General features: G+C 29.8%; 1 protein-coding gene across 3 annotated transcripts in view; it reads left to right on the plus strand.

The window, feature by feature from the left end:
• LOC107455926 (uncharacterized) overlaps positions 1 to 22888 on the plus strand; it is a 91911-nt gene that overhangs the window by 10354 nt on the left and 58669 nt on the right. Inside the window, exon 1 of one of the 3 annotated variants that reach the window (XM_071177180.1) lies at positions 20230 to 20271. The exons of the other annotated variants lie outside the window; for them this stretch is intronic. Within the exon in view, the coding sequence (XP_071033281.1) occupies positions 20245 to 20271 (27 nt within the window). The 5' untranslated portion in view covers positions 20230 to 20244. Of the gene's footprint in view, positions 1 to 20229; positions 20272 to 22888 lie in introns of those variants that run through there. 3 annotated transcript variants of the gene reach the window in all.

Below are 22888 nucleotides of genomic sequence, written 5' to 3' on the forward strand. Positions count from 1 at the left end.
GAACGTGAACCTCATTCATTATTATATATTCATTATTTTATAGTGAAGTAGTGAAAATAAACAATATGTCGAACTATTTGTGAAAGTAGTTATCCTTAGCTGTAGTATCACTCTCATAGGATTCCCACAACAATATTCTTTGTTTACTAAAGACAACAAAACTCTTATACAAAAGTTTTATAACGCTCTTCAAATATCAAGCAACGCTATAATTAGATAGATAAAAGCAGTTGCGGCTATCTAAAACTGGCATTTTTGTTTAATTGCCCTTGGCTCTCATCATTTCTAAAGATGAGATGCATAGGAGGAGTACTACCTTTGTCCACATCAAGAAGAAAAAAAAAAGCCACGCCAAAAAAAAAAAAACCAACGACCTTGGCGGGATTTTCTTCTTGGCATTGAAGAGAGTCCAGAAATACCTGTGACGGAATTGAAGGGAGGGAATTGAGGGGTTGATGCGTGATAACCTCAGTAAAAGATGAGTTGTTATTAATCTATGGGATTTCTCATGGCTCTTCTTATGAGAACCAAGCATTGACTGCTTGCAAGAGAGTTTAATCTTCCCTTTAATTCTTGTTTTGGATACAAATTCATGACGCTATTATTACGTCATAATTCAAATTGATATGATTTTTCATGTTCGAAATTGAGATGATTTTTTTTCTTTAATTTTAATCATTAACACTAGAAAGACTGAAACTTAGTATATACCTATATACCTTAGTATATACCTGTATACCTATATTGCCCAATAGCACTCAAAATGACTGAATTGTGAAAGAATAACTAATGTGTAAAGAAATGGGTTTAAAATTAATTTTTAATATTTTTTATTTTATTTACAGTTATATAACAAGTTATTAGTAAATATTAACAATATAACAAAATTATATGTTGTACAAAGTGTCACAAAATTCCAAGAAATTGTGACATTATATACATAATTGTTTTTCTAATTGAAATTAAAAAGTGGCCAAACTTTCTTAGGCAATCTATTGTTCATATTGATATATATTTAAATAAATTTGTTGTACATTCTTGATTTTTCCCAAAATTTTAATGAAAAAATATATCTAGCTACCAGGGTTGCAGTGTTCCTTTTCATTAATATTTTTTAATTAAATAATTAATTATTTAATTAAATTATTAATAATATTATAATTATTTAATTAAATTATTATTAATTATTATTATAATTGTTTAATTAAATTATTAATAATTATTATTATAATTGTTTAATTAAATTATTAATAATTATTATTATAATTATTTAATTAAATTATTAATAATTATTATTATAATTATTTAATTATTATTACTTTTATAATCATTATTATTTTTTAATTAAATATTTTTTTCTTACTGGCATCTAGAGCAAGATAATGTAAACAAGTTTATTATGTATAATAACGGAATAAGCTATTTCTGCTTACTAACTGCTGGAACAAAATTTTTTTAATCCCACACAATTTATTTTATTCTTTCCTTTTTTTTTTTTTTGGAATTAGTATTTTTAAACATAAACAATTGTTTAACGACTATTAAAATTTTTTTCTGATTTTATAAGTTTATTTATTTATTCATTTTTTTGTTACTTTTTATTTGTAAAGTCAAGGAGCAATTATTATGATCTGAATAACTTATCTAGTGTGAATAGAAAAATACTATTTTTTAACTTCTTTTTATAATGCTACATAAATAAGATAAACTATAAATGATAATTAATTTTTAAACTATTTACAAATTACGAAAGTAGACAATTAATATAGTTTTTTTGCCACCATGATAACAGATACATAATAATATTTGATATTCCGTTTTCAACTTTTCAATTATTTTTGTCGTTACCACACATTTTACATTTTATACTGTAACACGGTCTAGCATATTTATTTTCGATTCTGAGATGCATTTTTTCCACAAACAATTATAGTTTGTGGAAATATAATATAAATACTTTAAGACCGAAGTTCAATTAATAAAAATAACAAAGCTGATCTCTATCATGACGTTAACTTAATTTTAATGATAGATACTTATGATTGCTACTATTCTTCAACTTGATTGAAAAAATACATACAATATTATCGACAGAGCGTGGTTAAAGCGATTGTAATTGGTGATTACAATCAGTCACAAACGTTACTAGAATGATAAATTACGCATGCAAATAATTGGGTACTTGAACTTTAAAAAGAAGATCACGATAACCACACATGTGATCTATGACGTCAGTTCCAACTGATCGTTTATAAGTAAAATGGCGTGGTAAAGTTGAGCTAAGTTTTTCTCCATAAGTTTGAATGTTAATTAACGTGAAGTTAATTAAATACACTTCGAATTTGTTGAAATATAATTCTTTCTCGTATACGTATTTTACTTTAGTTAGATTTATTATTTGTTCTGCATTTTATAGTAACCGTTATATATTTTTGGTTTGAGTATCTGGCAACTTCGATGCATAATTAGTTTATGCTTTACTTGGCTTCATGCCTGCCATTGTGTTAAGAAATATATAATGAAATAATTAAAATCTTTGTGAAAGAATATAGGATGTTTCATTAAAGAGAATTGATATTTGACGGGCTTGGCATACTCGAATTAGAATGGAAAGAACAGTTGCAAACGTGAACAAATGCTGCGTTTCAGCAACCAATCAGGATCGATCTACCCACACTACGTCACTTGAAGGTATCCCAATGTATCAATTTTTGTGTAGTATTTCTTTATTTACAATACCTATTTATGTAATACAATTGAGATCACGTGATGGAATATGTATTCTGAATTGCTAGAATTTTCAACTCCCTGTCCATTGTGGAATTAAAGTGAATTTCTTTCATACTATTTTCTAATTTTACGAAATTTACGAATTTTTTTTCTATTTCATGCTTTAGATTGAGTCATTATCTTAGAAATTTATTTTCGGCAAATCCTTAACTTAAACATGCGGCATTACGACTAACTAAAACCTTATGCAGCGAGAAAAAAAAATTCCATTTCCGAATGGTGTTCTTAAATTTCTCACACAAACTGAAATTCCCTTATTGTGTAAACAACATCCTCCATGCGGATTTGAAAAAAAAAAATATTCATATTTCTTCACGAATTTTCATTTCCTTGTCACGTGATTTTAAAAGTGTTTGTTCCTGTTTATAAATACAGTCTGCGACCTGCGTGGAAGACGGAATGTGTGACCTGTTGGGGTGAAAAGACAGATTCACGTCACTTTCAGCACTTTTGCCACGCTCCAACGGAAAGGTCACCCTCTTGCCTTCATTATTTTATTTCTATCAAATTGCACTTACTAAAAAATATTATACAACACCCTTAAAATTCGAGCCCTTTTGTACCGAATAGAATTCTAAAATAAAAGTTTAAATTGTGTCTTTTTTTTCCTTTTAAAATAAATATTTGTAAATCGTTCTGTAATGAAAGTTAATGTAAAACTTTTCCAAATTAATTATTTTGTCTAAATTAACATCTGTTATCCAAAATAACAATGTCTGGTTGAAAAACTTATGGCACGGGTTTTTAATTACCTGCCACAATATTTTGAGGAACAAGTGAGCAAAAAACTTGTGTTTTAATGATCGCACCACGCAGTAATAAGTGACAATCGTAATGGCACTAAAGATTGACCCAGGTCTCGAAAAAACTCAGAAATTTTACCCGTCCCCGAGGACGGCTTGTCCAACAATGCACCCGTCCTCCGTTGAAACTAACCCGTCGCTTTTAAATAAATATATAATTTTCTCCTATTTATTACAAACATTTATATAAATTGCACAATGAATTAGTCGTTACTAGGATTACATTATACAGTAATAAAAGAAATACTAGGTTACTAATAGTAACCTAGTATTTCTTTTATGAAATAATTTAAATGACAAGGGTCAAGTTATCTGGAATGTCAAGTTATCCGAGGGTACTGCGTTTTTTAAATGAATTAAATATGACGTTTGCCAGTTCCACAATCAAGCCAATAATTTACAGAGGTTTCTGAACAGAAATCTGAAAGGGGTTTTCCATTTAGGTAGATGTTCATAATTGCTTTTAAAGCTTCTTGCTTAAGACCAGTACGTATTGTGTTTTTTTGTAAGTTTATTTCTGCAAAGCCACTTTCAACCGCTGCAGTACTCCCAGACAGAGAAAACATCAATATATGCGCAGTATGTTGCTGTATTGTGGGTCATTTTGCTGCCTTGTAACTTACAAGACTCTTGTAAGATAACAAAAATTGAAAATGTATCACGAACATTAACGGGAAAATGGCCGTCCGCGCGGATGTCGGATTCCAGAAATTCGTTGTCCGCGGAGAATTTTTGACCGTCGAGGACGGGCGGACGGGCTGTTTTTCGAGCCCTGGATTGACCTCAGAAATGCTAATTATTTAGTGTTAGCTATTCATTAAATTACATAATAAGACAGAAAAAACGTTCTTCCAGGGTACTTTTCGTCTTTTCGACGTATTTTGATTCTTGACCATTAGTATTTGGCCTTGGAAAATAAGATCCCAATAGTTAAGCCAGTTTCTGTAGAAAAGCATGTAGTGGAAATTCAGTCCATTGTGTACTCCCTCGATGGTAATGATGAAGTTCATTTTTCTTATGTTCGGGACCATAGTGGTGATCTCGCAATGATAGGGCGGACCAGTTGGCCAAAGACGCGACTTTCTTTGATATTAGGGAGCTTGCGCGCTTTTACTTTAGCTTCCGCATGCTCCCGTACGTATGATTGAAGCAACTGCGCATGCTCGCGCTTATTTTAGATGCTACGTATCTTTACATCAGTTGGCGTGATTTACGTTACAAAGACAAAGCTACAAGCACGTTGTTTGTAGATATTAAATGTTGTTTTCCATTTAAGCCTATCTTCGAGCTAAAAACATGGACATGGAAAGCGAATTGAAAGAAATGTATTGGGGAAATTTAGAAATGAATCGTGTATAACAACAATTGGTTCATTCAATAAAAAATAATTTTATTGGTTTTGGTTTAGCATTATGGTTGTCTAATTGCACTACAGAAACTAAATATATTTTCGCTATTTCAAAATAATGAATTTTATTTATTTTTTAACTATACAATTTAGTTAAAAAAAGTTAAATAATCGATAGAAGTTTAATAATATTTTTTCAAATTATATTAATAATAATACTAAAATTAAGCTGCATTCTTTTTCACTGAATTCATCAAAATCCATAATCTGTAAAATTTTTCCGCTCACAGATCCGCATATACGTAGAGCAAAGCATCTTGAACCGTATGCAACAGCTTTAAAGAGATAATCTACGTCCATTGTAAATGTTTCTTTTGATTTCGTGGTCAATGTTAAGACAATATTCCACTAAGTTAGCGTTTTTAACTGACAGATTTTTGCAAAATCTCTTATTTTCTCTCACGTAGGTTGATATTTTTTTACGGGTGCATGCACACTTCACCAGAACTAACACATGGGTACTAGAAATGCGCATGCGCAATTATTTGAAATCTTATACGCACGGAAGCTAACGTAAATTTGCGAAATCTCCCTAGTGATCTTCGGATGTCAGTCCCGTTGCCGAACTGGAAGTATGTAGCTAGGGGAAAAAAAACTGTCTGGGACTGGAACGCTGAATTCTTTGCTTCACCAAAAGCTGAGTGGATTAAAAAAAATTTCCAGCTTTTTTTCAGTGATCAGAGTAAACAATTAATTTGTAATCAGATGTAACCAATTCATTTTGTTGAGAAAATTTATTCTTTTTTTGTGTTGATGCTTTCCTGTTTATAGAAATATATTTTTTATTCAAATTTATGCGTCTTAAAATTAAATAAAATTCAATTTTGATAAAATTAATTTCTAAAGTAAATATTAGTTCGCAAGAGTAACAGACAATCAAGACTGTAAAACTCACAATAGAAAGGCATGACTGTAAAATACACTAAATAATTGTAAAATAATAAATTGTAACTAACACCGCAAGTTTCTTTTTTCATGTTTTATGTACTAAAAACATATAGGAGTCTTTTTCAAAGATCATTAATTTCAGTTTAATGATGCGGGGTAAGATTAACCAAAATATGAGCAGGAGTCTGTGTTGACGGTGAAGGTCAGTGACCTGGAAGAGCAAAGAGACGGATGCCCTAAGCGACACCCACAAAGATGCTCGACCACTTTTCGTTAATCTGATTTGGACATCTTTGATCATAAATAATAGTTAAACTTTTTCTGTTTGTTTTTGCCCATCGTTTCTTCATTTTTATTACTTTATAGAAAACTGTCTTTTTTAATCCATTTTCTTGATTACAATTCTTCAGAATAAGTTGTGGCCATTCGTTTCTGTTTAATGTATTTACATTATAGGGGTATAATGATCGACAATGTCAACCTTCATCTATCAAAAAGTACCTCTAGTTCGACTCAAATTAACATTGCTTATATACTAGGGAATTGGTATTTAATATTTGTAGTGACAGTTATATAAGCACAACATAATACAAAAAATTGTTCCACAACATAATACAAAAAATTTTTCAATATCGAATAGTAAAATAAGAATATTTAATAGAAAAATACGAATTAGCCGACCAGGTGACCGAGTGGTTAGCGTGCCTGACTGCGGAGCCGATGGTTGCGGGTTCGAATCCCGCTCAGGGCATGGATGTTTCTTTCCTTCTCTATGTTCTATGCCCTTTCTTCTGCGTGATTGTGTGAATGTAACCCGTCCTATAAACGGGTTTGCGGTTGTATGACGTGGGCGACGCTACTCCACCGCCGTGGCAAAGCCAAAGGTGCTCACTGGGTAACGATAAGAGATTAGCAATTATGTCATTTCTGAGGCCAATGGGAAATAGACCCAAGTGCCCGCCATTAAGAAAAAGAAAAATACAATGTGAATTAAATATATGTAATATCAAAATTTCAGAAAACTCCCGTAACACAGGTCCGGGGTTTCATCCTCGTATCGGGCAATTTTGACACAGCCCTTCATCCTTTCAATGGGTCGATAAAATGAAGACCAAGCATGCTTGGGGATTGAACAATGGGGTATAGCAAGGTACAATTTTAATGATTCAAGAAGTTTACTTTAAATTTGTTAATTTGCTCAGACGATATTTTAGTTGACAGTACCTGACTCCTTTTCTCTAGGTAAACATGTGTTCTTTTCCGACTGATTTGAATATTCGTAGCACAAAATATAGCAGTAGCCGCCATCTGGAAGATATGGTCCCATAATAGTTCAGGCTATAAAGAGATCGGAAAGTTTGTCCCCTATGTGTTAATTTCACTTTTGGTGCATTTTACTTTCCTCCGTATCTATAGAACTATTTAGGATACACAATGTAATGTTTGTGTTGCATAATAATTCTACGCACAGAATAACTTTTATAATTTCTTAATAATTTATTTTGCTAAGCGTCCAAAACTTTTTCGAATTTTAAGATATGCAAATTTTAGCTCCAAGTACATAATTTTAATTGACACAATCTAAAATTTGAATAAAATCTGTAGAATAGCTTTTGAGAAATTTTAAAAATGGCGAAATGCGCAAAATTTGAATCAACATTAAGGGACTTACGTCTCTCTAACCTTCGCTCACTTTCCTGCCTAAATTATTGAACCATATTTTCAGAATTGCAGCTATCATCCATATTTTAAAGACTATGAATCCAAATCCAAATTGAAAAAAAAACATGTTTATGTAGGAAAAGTATGTTTTTGGTTAGAGAAAGATACAATTCACACGAATATTTTAACCTGATTTTCTGGTTTATCCCTTGAATTATTTAGATTACATCTTGGTGCGAGGAAATCAAGTTAATGAATAAAATTTTTTGTATATCCTTTTTATTGCGGTCCCTGTGCATATGCATGATGGAAATCATTCATTGTCCTCGATTTATGTAAGTGTTTTTTTCACATCAAAGGAAAAAAAAATCTATTGTTAATGATCTTATTACTATACTATATTTATCCTACATTAGGAAATCACTAAGTTTTTTTGAATTTCGAACTTTCAATATCAATTTAATATTGTATCTCTTTAATTGTATATTTGTTGCAATTAATACGTGTCGGACCATAAGTCGAATTTCGCCAACTCTATTTTGTCAATTTTTTCCATTTGTCCTACCGATGAAAATGCATCCATAAAACAAAGAAACGCGTTTTGTTGAAAATTTTACTGTACGTCGTTTTTTATTCGGTTTCTATTATAAACCCTTTGGAACGTAAATTTTGAAACATATACAGGATATTACACAATTATCATCCTTAATATATAGTTTTAGAATATGTGTCAAAACTGAAGGTAAAAAAAAAATTACACCTTTGGGAGGGATTCTCAAATCAATATTTGAGCCAAGAAAACAGAAAAACGATATCTAATTTAGCTGATAAATTGTGAATATGGTAGACTGGTTTTAACATATCAAAATCAGTTAGATTGGTTTAGTCCTCAACTTCTCATTGTTCATTAGTCTGATAAATCAGGTTTTGATGTTTTTAACACGCATTTTTTTTCTGAAGTGAAACTTCTAATGCGACTTCCAACAAGGTTACGTTAAACGTTTAACGCTACCATGGCAACGAGCGGCCTGTGATCCTTGCAGGATATTTTAATGTGAATTTCTCGTTACCTGAAGCTGAAATATTATTAACCTTCCTTAAGGGGACACTTCACGATGAAAAACCCAAAAATCGACCAAATTATACTTTTTTCAATTTTTGTTTCAAAAAATAATAGTTATATCTAGCTACTATTAAAAAGAAAAATTTTTCAATTTCAGTCATTTTTTGCAAAGTTATAAGCATTTCAAGATTTGTAAACAAGGTTATGTAAACTGTCTGTTTTTATAGTTAAACTGTTTTTTCTCAATGTTGTTTTTTACGATAATATTCAAACTTCGAAAAGTTCCTTGCGCATGAGTTTTGAATAAATCTTTATTTTTTTCTCATATATATGATTGGTCTAATGTTCCGTAACCAATGTGATATAAATAAAAGCTGAATACTCACTGAATATTTTTTAAATTACTTTAAATTGTTATTTAAATTTCAATTTTTAAAAATTATATAAAGACTATGATATTTTGATTTTTTATTTGTTTAAAATTAAGTGCTAAGTTGTTCAAACATATCCAATTTTATTTATACTTATTCAAACTGTAATATAAATGAGTTTCATACAGCTACGATAAAAACTCATGCGCAGGAAACATTTTGAAATATTGGAACATTTAGTAATTTAACTTGCGGATAAATTATTAAAAAAATTATAACTTTTCAACAAATTAATATTTTTGCTTCAAATTTTGGGAATATCTTTCTAAATGCTTTATTCACAATCTATGAAATTTTCATTAAAATTGGTTGATATTTAAAAAAAATCATTTTGAACCTGAAGTGTCCCCTTAAGGATAAATTTGGATTGGAAATGATAAATGGTAGGAATGATCCAACAACCAAAGCGGGAACTACCATTGATCCAGTTTTTGCAAGAAATATTGAAAGAATAGAACTCAAACATTTTGTATCTTACTTTAGTTATCATATTCCCATTGTAAATGTTATAGATTTGGATATTTCTCCACTCGAAAATGATAATTAAAAGATGTGATCAATTGTGAATTGTAAGCAATGTTAATAAAGTTTGTCTTAAAGAAACAATATGATTTTACTAAAAATCAATTTCTACCCCATCCTATTTTCATTTCCACATTACGAAGTTTCACTTCTTCCGCGCGAAGGGACTCCACGCACTATTTTTTTTTTTTTGAAAACTTAATGAGTAAATATTTTTTGTTCTTACTTTTCATATGGGTTCTAAAAATGTACAATAAAAGTGTTGGTTTTAGGAATCCAGATACTCAGGAGAAAACAAATTTATTAATAGAAAGTATAAAATAAAATAGCGTATAAAATGTATAAAATAAAATATATAACAAATATATAAAATGAAATAATATATAAAAGTTATAAAAGTACTAGTTTAACTTATGTTTTTTTTCCTGCGATTGCGAAATGCCTGCTCGATTTTAACGCTGAAATGAATGAAATAAATGTTCAGCATCATTGCAATTTAAGAGATGATTATTTCGTGAAAAAAGAGAAAAACTTGAAGTCATGCTTCATCTCTTTAGTAAAATGGTGAATGTCCTTTGTTGTACTTTTTTTGATGGGCAAAATAGGAAATGTAAACAACATTAGGAAATTAGGGTTAGGAAATATAAACATTATGTTTAAATAAATAAATGTCATTTTTTTTTCAAATTGAACTTCAACTTAATTTAGTTAATTGGTTAAAATAAGTATGAAAATAAAAACAAATTAAAATAACTGGGACATTATTTTCTCACAAGGATACTTTAAATAAAAAACGTGCGTTAATGAAGTGAGTGAACTTTAAATAATGAAAAAATTTCTAACAATCTAAAATGAAGTTTGATCTTATTTGCATGAAGAATTTCTTAATTTTATCGTAATAATTATTATAGCAGTTTTTATATTGTTGTTGTTTTTACACTTCGCAATTTTTGTATTTGCTTTTTGGACCAAGTTAATTACATCGCCAGTTTCCGCATCGTTCAAAAAATTAGCCACTAGAAAGACCAGCAATGTTTGGAATGTTGAAGGTCTGATATCAATTAATTTTTTTAAGTGACAAAGCCATAACGAAGATAAGATAAGCAATGCTTTCTGTTTTTTTTAAATTCATTTTTTGCGATATTCTTCAAAAAGTATGTATATTTTTTATTCCATGTATATCCTTAGGTCTTAAAACCAGCTTAAAATTTTTTTTTAAATGTTTCACACAAAGTACCTAGCATCTATCGGTAATTGAATTTAGTAAAATTATTTCGAGTGTTTTCATAAGTTGCCCAATCAAATCAGATAGGAAAAACTTCGAAAACTGGAAATTATTTTTTTTCACTTTAAGCCTGTCGAACAAGAATAATACGAAGGTTTCTGAAATGACCTAAACTTTTGAGACCTTCTCCCCCCCCCCCAAAAAAAAACAATTAAATTTCTGCATTTTTAAGTTTTTGATTCATAACATCCAAAAACTGCATTAGACGCAAAATTTGACAAATATATATATATATATATATATATATTTTTAAAATGGCGGGCACTTGGAACTATTGTCCATTGACCACAGAAAGTGCCAGAACTGCTAACTCTCTTTTCGTTACCCAGTGGGCACTTGTGGCGAAGCCACGGTGGTGGAGCAGCGTCGCCCACGTCACACTACCACAACCCGTTTATAGGGCGGGTCACATTCACACACAAAGGAGAAAGGACTTAGAACACAGATAGAGAGAAAGGAACATCCATGCCTTGCCCGGGATTCGAACCCAGAACTTTTCTGATGAGAGGACAGTTCCCTGCCCCCTACACTGGCCGGTCGGCAATTTAACAAATATAAAATTAAAGTTCAGTAAATTTTGAATTGTTGTTGTTGTCGTCGGCCATTAACTGGGTAATCGCCCCACCGGGGGTGCGATTTTTCTTGCTTTCTAGTGGTGCCCTCTGTGGCCAAAAATTCTTACACCCATACGTCGCACCTGTTTCGTATGGGTCTGCCTAGGCGGACCCATTCATACATTCTTTCACTCATCCACAGATCTTAATTTCGACCTGAACTAGAGAACAATCAATCTCCGTTCCAGTACTCCCAGAGGTATAATTCGTTATAGGAACATGGAAGACTTTGTGACCTTACAGATTTCACGTGTACCAGTCACCATTTACTACACGGAGAGTCTTCGGCCGTCTGGATTCGAACTACCGCTCTCACGAGCGTGAGTTCAGCTCCCTGCCAACCTGGCTATCCCGGCCCCAAAAATTTTGCATTGAACTGTGTAAATAAAATTTAAATTTGGTGTTGCGGTTCGGTTGGGAATCAATGCTCAAAAACGAGCAAAATGTTTCGCTTTGGTTGAGAAAAGCATTATTCTTACTTTTAAGCTGCTGAAAGTCTCTCCAAATGAAAAACGTAATCTAAGAAGATTGAAAAGCATCTAGACTCGACAGATTTAACGTGCATTAGTCACCATTTACTACACGGGGAGTCTTCGGCCGTCGAGGATCGAACCCACGACCTCTTGGATATGGGCGCAGCGCCCTACCGATAGGGCTATCCCGGCCCGACGTACGCTAATAACCAAAAATAGACATCTCTATCATTTTTGCTATTTTGTGACTTTTCGTGTACCGGGTTCGAATCCGGGTCGATTCGGATTCCGCACCCAACTTGCACTTACCACAGTGCTGACGTAAAATATCCTCAGTGGTAGACGGATCATGTGTTAGAGTCACCTTGCCGTCAGGTCAACCGTGGGAGGTTTTCGTGGTTTTCCTGTATGTAACGCAAATGCCGATTAACGATTTAACACTAGATTCCTCTTGCGCTCAGCAAATGCGGGTTAGTTCCATAACAAAAAGTCCTCCACGAAGGCAAATTTCTCTCAATATTGAACTCAGGAGTTCCCTTGTCTTCTGGATAGGGTTCAAAATGACAAGCCTACGGAGTTGAACATTAGTAGTTGTAAACCCAAATGAACTTATGTTCTGTTTTATTATTCCATTTCAGTTTCAGATATTGTTAAAATTGAGGGTATCATCAAGATTGGATTAAGGGATGGTCCAAAACTAATGCATAACTTGAAGCCCAAACTATACCGAATTATCCTAAACTTACTTATATTGAGAAATATTAAACTTTTTGATGAATTTTAGTTGCAGTTAAACTTGTTTTAAAATTAAAAAAAAAAAAATGTTTTATGATTTTTTTTAATTTTTTTTAAACAAAAATATTAACATACTATAAACATTAAATTTTAACATTAATTTCGATGCAGTTTCTATATCAGCAAAAACCTCCAGGATGAAATTATGAATGTTAAGTAACTGTAAGAATAACGTACAAACTTTTAACAGAAAACAGAAAATTTTAAAAATATTTCGCAACAAAAAGTTATAATTTTCCGTTCTTTATGTTTGTTACATATTTGCCAGCCAAGACCTCAAGGGAACTGCAACTGTTGCAACAAGGGAAAAACCAAGCACTTGCAACGTAAGCAAAGGAAGATAATGGATAAAATATGTGAGTTGGGTGAGGGGCAGAGGGAAATAACTTGACCAAATACATATTTTTCCAATTTCCCGAAATTTGGAACTTCAACTTAAATATATAAATATTTTAAGATGTTTCTAACTGAAGATTGTAAATCATTACGCTTGAAAATATCTAATGGCTTCTTAGAGGCTTATAAAAGTCAATTATAAATTCATAAACTTTAGAGGCCCCTCAAAGATTTGGGAACCTGGGACTACAGGCACAGTAATTCCCCTCTAAATTCAACTCTACGGTGTTTCTTTCTTTTTTTTTTTTTTTTTGTTACGGCACGTTACGCATTATTTGTTGCATCTGTAATAAAAGTGAAAATGGCGAATGAATAATAGTTTTTAATTATTCCCACTCGCCTTCAGTGGCATTTATGTTTCACGGGCATTTGGAAAAAAAAGTGCAACGTTTTTTAAGGCGAACGAGAAATTTTGATCATTTTTGATAATTGATTTTGGCCAAATCACAAAACCAAAATATTTGTTAAGGAACATTATTCGATGTGGAATTGAATGATCTCTAATTTTTCCGCGTATTGAATTTTGCGCCAGACGCATTTTTGGATGTGGTGTGTTAAAAACTAAAAAAAGTATTGAAAATCGAGCAGTCTTTTGGCTTTCAAAATTTTAGTTCACTTTACAAATCATCACCAACTCCTATTATTCTTGTTTGGGATGATCAGAGTGAAAGAAGATAATTTCCTGCGGTCTCGAAACTTTTTCGAATGAAATGTTTAGATTTATTTTTCCGCTGTGGGTGTTCTAGACTGTAGAGGAAACATGCCATACCTGGAAAAATTTCCTTAACGAAATTTATTTGTAGTTCAACAGGAGTTAATATGTATTTCTGTTTAGGAATAAATCTGCTTTAGGAATCCATTTACCAGTGAAATCAACTGTGCATGAAATTACATTTTCATGAAAATTGCTTCGTAGAGAATGTTCAAAGCCAAGCTTTTGCGAAACCCCATTTTTCGTGACTTGAATTTTCAATTATTAACCAGAATTTTAACCTCACTTTTCTTTAAAAAAAATATTCAATCTGCATTTGAATTTATTTCTCTAAATGGAAAGAAAATATTTTCAAAATGAGTTATACTAAACATTTTTTAAATGAAAAAAAGCTTTAAACTCTACTTTATTTTAGTTAGTTTAACATATATAAAATATGCGCGTTTACACGAGATTTTTAAATGAAGACAAAATAGTTTTTTGACTAGTATTTTAGCAATAGCTTATAAATAATATACTCTGCTGAAAAACTAATAATGTTATATCAAGATTTATATATTTTTTTTGATTTTTGTAAGTTATACATATAAAGTTTTACTCCTTGCATCGTTTTTCAATTGTTTTGCGATAATTACATGAAATTTTAAAAATTGATAACTTGGTAATTAATTCCAAACTTTAATAAAGGTTAAAATAATTTTATCATAAGTCACAAGAGTAAGTGGCTGCATAAAAATATAATTTTCTGTGATTAGTTTTTGTCCTTGAATTTGTATGTCCTACACTAGTAATTTTGTAATTTAACAAATTCGAATTGGAAAAAAAAATCTCGATTTGGTAAGGGTATTAATTTTCCTTCATTTTTACTTATTTATTCATTTAACATTGAAAGTTATAGGAAACGTCTTACATTAATTTATTTAAGTTCACTTATTTCCATCATCTACATTTTATAAAAAATAAAACTGAAGAAAGAAAAGGATTACAATTCTACACTCAAGTGAGTTTTTTCCAAACGTTGTGAACGAAAACGAACGAAATGTAGTAAAAACTGGATTATTTCGTTATCTTGCGACATCATTCCTGAAATTTATTCTTTGAGTTAATACTATGTAACATACTACTTGCATTTTATAAGTTACATAAATGTTCGCTTTTTTAAATCAACTGAAGCACTGTTGCTACGAAGGATATATATATAGATGAGANGAACATGCAGAACTGAAGCTTGATGTCCAAGGAATAAAGGAAATAAGTCCAAACCAGTGTTCAAATGGCAAGTTAACTTATTTGACATGCACTGATATATTAAAAACTACATAAAATATAAAACATTTTCTAAACAATCCTTTTGTTGCTCATCCAATTTTCAGAGTGTGGTATCCCTTTCCTAATTCTATAATATTCTTTCCTTCTATTATTAAAACAGATAATTGTCTATAATTTCCTATACAGTTAGGAATATTGTTGGTATTTATAAGAAAAATCAAGCCACAAAACACGTTACAGGTTGCACGGCATATTCGCAGCTGAAAATTCCTCTAATTATAAGGCATATTTGAAGCTGAATAGTCCTCTAATTATAAGGCGTATTTGAAGCTGAATATTCCTCTATTTGGAAGGCATATTTGAAGCTGAATATTCCTCTAATTATAAGGCATATTTGAAGCTGAATATTCTTCTAATTATAGGGCATATTTGAAGCTGAATATTCATCTACCTGTAGGACCAAAGACTTACTGATAAAAACTATAATACAGTTTCGTAAAGTTAGAAATTCGCAGATAAATCAGATAGCTACGCCTATTTAGCATTCATAATAATTCTCATAAAATTTTAAATTGCATAAAACTCACGGGAAACATCGCACAGTACATCATAGAGTAGCGCAACTATGCCTGCCTTCCAAACAAACGACTTCTTGAAATTAAAATATAGGAATAGCTCACACCTTAAATAAGATCTCATCCAATAAAAAAGATTCAAAAAAATGGAAGCGTGTTCGTTAAATAGAATTGATTTTAAAGAAAGAATGGCAGCTTATTATATAAGGCGTGAACTAAACCGAATGCGGTTCATAAAATTGATCTTTTACCATCAACTTTATAAACGCGAATTCAAGTTCAGCGATGAATCTTAACAATAAGACATAACAAACCAGAGTTTTTGTGAGACCTATAAGGTTAGTAAGTGCTCTAGGTCACGTGAGATGTTTTAACGAATAAATGAAGCAAACCGAACAAGGTTCTGATTTTTAAATAAATATAAAGCACTTTACATTTAACATGTTTTTCTAATGTAATCCGTGGACCGAAAATTTAACCGTCATTCAATTTTATTTAAGGTCGATAGGTAAAAAGTCATGCATTCTGACTCCGTTGATCTTTCTTAAATATTAATTTAACTGAACCACGACCAAGTAGAAGGGTTTTGCATATTTCGCTTTAAGAAGTATTTATGTATCGATTAAATCAGTATGAATGATTCATTAAATTGTATTTGTTTAAATTTAAACTATTCTTATAATACCTATCGCTATACAATTATATTGATAATTTTTAGTTTCGACCATTTCTTCCAGTCTTTTCCATTTCCTCCAGTTTTTTAGTGAGTCTTAGAAGAAATCTCAACTTTGCTTGATTCTCAGCATTAATACCTTTATTATTCACTGAAAAAATTGATAATCTCAATTATGAACCATAATAAACAATTCATTTTCTTTAAGAGGAAAAGAGGTTTTTATAAATAATAAGCTACAATCCCTGAAAAACACAACCTGTTTATTCATATTCCATTTCAAACAAATAATTCACCCACTTTTAATAATAATACACTGGTAAGTATATCTGTGTACATAAGATTAATTCTGATCACTATTACAAATATTTATTTTGTCAGGATTATTCTCAACTGGTTGAAATTATTATTTTTTTTGGGAGGTACATTAATGAATCTTTCCAGTGATTTTAAATTTTAAAATTATTTTTTGAAAAACACATCTTTAAATGTTTATTTTTTTTATAATTTTCATTTTAAATTATAAAAAAAAGTTTTCAAGTCGTTCAGCAATAATCGTTACTTCTTTTAGTTTACTTACTTTTGTGCACAGTTATTGTCTTGTAGCATGCCGATAATTTTATTTAATAAACTACAACTTTTTCTCTTTCTTTGATAATGAATGAGAATTATTTTTGAAATACGCACGTAAAATAGTATATGAGGGTAATTTAAAAATTGTTCATTATCAAATTCAGTTATTACGTATTATTACACATTTTGATACGTTTTAAGATATGAAGTGAATTTCCTTTCAAAACTCAAACTGCTCTGTTCTGCTAAAAAGCTCTCCGCCCTTTTTTTATTCCTTGCGAGAACTTTTTTTTTTCTAAATAAAAAAATTTTTAAAGTAATTTTTAAAATATTTTGTTTTAATAATTTTTCTTGTTCTCTATTCATTTATCTTTTCTCCATATTTTTAACTTATTTTATATATTTTCAGCTTATGCGCATTAAATAAAACTTATTCTTCCTAATTTTCTCAGTTTTTCTATCTTTTTTTTATTATTTTTGCCTCTATTGTGATATATATATATATATCACAATAGAGGCAAAAATAATAAAAAAAAGATAGAAAAACTGAGAAAATTAGGAAGAATAAGTTTTATTTAATGCGCATAAGCTGAAAATATATAAAATAAGTTAAAAATATGGAGAAAAGATAAATGAATAGAGAACAAGAAAAATTATTAAAACAAAATATTTTAAAAATTACTTTAAAAATTTTTTTATTTAGAAAAAAAAAAGTTCTCGCAAGGAATAAAAAAAGGGCGGAGAGCTTTTTAGCAGAACAGAGCAGTTTGAGTTTTGAAAGGAAATTCACTTCATATCTTAAAACGTATCAAAATGTGTAATAATACGTAATAACTGAATTTGATAATGAACAATTTTTAAATTACCCTCATATACTATTTTACGTGCGTATTTCAAAAATAATTCTCATTCATTATCAAAGAAAGAGAAAAAGTTGTAGTTTATTAAATAAAATTATCGGCATGCTACAAGACAATAACTGTGCACAAAAGTAAGTAAACTAAAAGAAGTAACGATTATTGCTGAACGACTTGAAAACTTTTTTTTATAATTTAAAATGAAAATTATAAAAAAAATAAACATTTAAAGATGTGTTTTTCAAAAAATAATTTTAAAATTTAAAATCACTGGAAAGATTCATTAATGTACCTCCCAAAAAAAATAATAATTTCAACCAGTTGAGAATAATCCTGACAAAATAAATATTTGTAATAGTGATCAGAATTAATCTTATGTACACAGATATACTTACCAGTGTATTATTATTAAAAGTGGGTGAATTATTTGTTTGAAATGGAATATGAATAAACAGGTTGTGTTTTTCAGGGATTGTAGCTTATTATTTATAAAAACCTCTTTTCCTCTTAAAGAAAATGAATTGTTTATTATGGTTCATAATTGAGATTATCAATTTTTTCAGTGAATAATAAAGGTATTAATGCTGAGAATCAAGCAAAGTTGAGATTTCTTCTAAGACTCACTAAAAAACTGGAGGAAATGGAAAAGACTGGAAGAAATGGTCGAAACTAAAAATTATCAATATAATTGTATAGCGATAGGTATTATAAGAATAGTTTAAATTTAAACAAATACAATTTAATGAATCATTCATACTGATTTAATCGATACATAAATACTTCTTAAAGCGAAATATGCAAAACCCTTCTACTTGGTCGTGGTTCAGTTAAATTAATATTTAAGAAAGATCAACGGAGTCAGAATGCATGACTTTTTACCTATCGACCTTAAATAAAATTGAATGACGGTTAAATTTTCGGTCCACGGATTACATTAGAAAAACATGTTAAATGTAAAGTGCTTTATATTTATTTAAAAATCAGAACCTTGTTCGGTTTGCTTCATTTATTCGTTAAAACATCTCACGTGACCTAGAGCACTTACTAACCTTATAGGTCTCACAAAAACTCTGGTTTGTTATGTCTTATTGTTAAGATTCATCGCTGAACTTGAATTCGCGTTTATAAAGTTGATGGTAAAAGATCAATTTTATGAACCGCATTCGGTTTAGTTCACGCCTTATATAATAAGCTGCCATTCTTTCTTTAAAATCAATTCTATTTAACGAACACGCTTCCATTTTTTTGAATCTTTTTTATTGGATGAGATCTTATTTAAGGTGTGAGCTATTCCTATATTTTAATTTCAAGAAGTCGTTTGTTTGGAAGGCAGGCATAGTTGCGCTACTCTATGATGTACTGTGCGATGTTTCCCGTGAGTTTTATGCAATTTAAAATTTTATGAGAATTATTATGAATGCTAAATAGGCGTAGCTATCTGATTTATCTGCGAATTTCTAACTTTACGAAACTGTATTATAGTTTTTATCAGTAAGTCTTTGGTCCTACAGGTAGATGAATATTCAGCTTCAAATATGCCCTATAATTAGAAGAATATTCAGCTTCAAATATGCCTTATAATTAGAGGAATATTCAGCTTCAAATATGCCTTCCAAATAGAGGAATATTCAGCTTCAAATACGCCTTATAATTAGAGGACTATTCAGCTTCAAATATGCCTTATAATTAGAGGAATTTTCAGCTGCGAATATGCCGTGCAACCTGTAACGTGTTTTGTGGCTTGATTTTTCTTATAAATACCAACAATATTCCTAACTGTATAGGAAATTATAGACAATTATCTGTTTTAATAATAGAAGGAAAGAATATTATAGAATTAGGAAAGGGATACCACACTCTGAAAATTGGATGAGCAACAAAAGGATTGTTTAGAAAATGTTTTATATTTTATGTAGTTTTTAATATATCAGTGCATGTCAAATAAGTTAACTTGCCATTTGAACACTGGTTTGGACTTATTTCCTTTATTCCTTGGACATCAAGCTTCAGTTCTGCATGTTCCTGAGTTTCGCTTTTATTCAGATTTATTGCAGGGTGTCATAAAACAGAAATTTAGAACAGATACGCTATCTTTTTTATGACTTAATCCCAATCATCAAAGTTGTAGTAAAAACTATGAGTATTTGTAAAACAACTTATAAAGGGAAAAAAGAGGAGTTTGTTTTGTTTATGACATGAAGGCATCTTTTTGGCATGGACCAACGATTCTGATAATGACCGATTTCGAATGGGTGCCGTATGACTGATTCCGAGAGGGTCAGGCTTGACCCCTTTTTGTTGTGGGCTTTCGAAAGTCTTCCTTTTGTGCTAAGGGAAGGAAGTAGAACATTTCTTTTCTGATCAAAAATCTGCCAGCTTTCTGATGGCAGGTGTCAAATAGTGCTTTCGGAGTGGGTTATGCGCTTCATGAAACGTTTGTTCAAGTCATGTGATCATGTTTGACTTCTACTACACTCTTGAAGTAAGTTATTCAGATTTTTTTGTGTTCAGTTTGTTTTTTATGCACGAATTTTATTCTTGATTGATTGAAAAATCACTACCAAACAATAGTTTATCAACTATAAAAATTTAAATTTATTTTAAATGATGGTTATATTTGTTAATTTAATTTACAGAGTAGATTGATATTTAAAATATAGCATTTTGCTTGCATATTATTTATACTTCGCCATTTAATCAACATGAATATTAAATTGTAACTTTTTGAATTTTCTTAAATGCAACGCTTTTATTGGTCTCAAAAATTGGTTATTTAAAAGAAATAAGAATTTCGGATCAAAATTTGTTTTTAGATATTTTTTTATATTTATGATTACTGTTATTTTTTTCATTGATTTAATTTTTGAAAAACTTAAATGAAAATGTCATATATTACAGGTATCTCAGAAATTACTGTATTTTATTTTTATTTTGTGGAAAATAGATTTTAAGAGTATACATAGCTGCCAAATGTCCTGATTTTGAAGGGGATTTTTTTTTCCGGAAAAAAATTTTATGGGTTATTTTTTCATATTTGTTTAAAAAAAATTATTTATAGTGGATTTACCACCATTTCGTATGCATATTTTAAATAAATGTATAAAAGTGAAAAATTCTTTAAAAACATTAAGTGTTTGCATAATTAAATTAATTACTGCCTACAATTGTAAAACCTATTGTTATATCGTTACTAAGAATTATGACCAGGAAATATTAAAAAAAAAATAGTAGCTATTAATTGATGTAAAAAAATTCTAATTTGTTTTCGTTTTTATAAACAAGTAATTCAAAAATTTAGCAAACATTACTATGATAAATACCATATGAAATATAAGTAACTGTAAATATTTATTCGGAATGCTCAAATATTTACAATTTTGGAGTTTTTGCGAATTTTTGAAAAATAAATAAATAAATAAATGAATGAATAAACAAAAAATAAAAATTTTTTCTCAGCCTCCGTACATTCTTAATTGATGTTTCTTAGATATGCTTATATAGCATTGTTGTTAATTCACATTTCCTAAATTCTTTTTTGCAATTTTTATGAAGTGAACTAGCTTATTAGTGAATAAAAATATATTTATTGAATATATGACTGCTTGATTAATATGAGATATAGGATAGATATTGAGAAATGAAGTTAGAAAATGTTGTGTTCTATTTATTAAATAATCTATAGCGTAAGATTTTTTTTTGCAATGCTAACATCATTATAACTATTTCGTAATAAATATTACGATGCCTCCTTTTTAAGATAAGGCCATTTGTTTATGTCAATTTATCCCATTACTTGATCCAGTAGTTCCCTTTTATTCCGGACTGGTTTTAAAATTACAAAGCTACGGAGTTGAACATTGTAACTTCAGGATTGGGCTGACTGTTTAACAACGGTATAAAATAATAATTAAAAAAAAAACATTCATAAATGCTTCTTGAATCAAATTTCTTCACTTTCTCAATTTTTTTTCATTGCAAATAAAGACTCTTACAAAGGAGGATAAATCTAATTATATTCTTACATAGCACAGTGGACCAGCATCCAAGGTTTCGTGGCCAAAATTAGTATTTCGATAAAGTTTGTTTCAAAATTTGTATTTAGGTGTTTTTATATGCAGGTAAATTGAATTCATAGTTGAAATTTTGAAATACACTAAAAATACACGAAAAAAACAAAATGGCGGATGAAATATGGCGAGCAAAAATAAAAAAATAATATAGTACGTTTAAATAATTAAATATAGCAATGAAAATAAAATAATTTTCGTAATTTTATATTAAAAATGAAAAGCAAATTATATTTCCGAAGTTATATTACGAAATAACGCGAATTAATAACAAAATAACGCGAAAACATGAAAAAAAAAACATAATTTTTGTTTTTCGGTATATTTAGTCCACATTTGCAATACGGTCAAAATGGGGCAGCTTTATTCGAAAGAAGGGGCATCAAAGAAGACAACAAAAAAAAGTTTAACTAATTACCTCGTGGAACTTCTTGGAACTAATTTTCGAAAGTCATTCCAACATTGCAAAATGTCAAATGATAAGATATAAACTATAAGTTTGTCAAGAGTAATAACTAATCCAACAAATTGAAAAATTGTACTATAATTTCAGACTAATTACTCTGATAAAAATGTAACAGTAAGGTGAAATTCCTATATATATTTCTGAAATAAAAATTTAAAAGTTACATTTAAAAAAAAAAATTAACATATTTTTCATTACATTGTACTCTCGTCGGTTCAAAAAGTAAATTATAATTTTTGGAATGATTATGAATACCGAATTTGGGATATATTAAAACTGCCTACACATATTTTAGTTGAAAAATTAATTTTTTACTTTTGGCCAAATATCATAGTCTTCTGACCCACAGTGATTAGCAGTCACTTTGTGAAGGAATACAAACCGAAAAAGTTTAAAATATTATTTTTAAAGTGATAAAATTGTATCTAGTTTCACCCAGTATGTTAGAGGCAGGGTCTAAAAACGTTACGTAGTTGGTTAAATTTCTTTTCAAAACTTTTTACACACTTTTTTTTCTTCACAAATTTAAATTACAATTTTCCTCCTAACAATAAACAGTTATGTGT

This window comes from Parasteatoda tepidariorum, chromosome 2, assembly GCF_043381705.1.
Source record: "Parasteatoda tepidariorum isolate YZ-2023 chromosome 2, CAS_Ptep_4.0, whole genome shotgun sequence".
NCBI classification, from domain to species: Eukaryota; Metazoa; Arthropoda; class Arachnida; order Araneae; family Theridiidae; genus Parasteatoda; species Parasteatoda tepidariorum.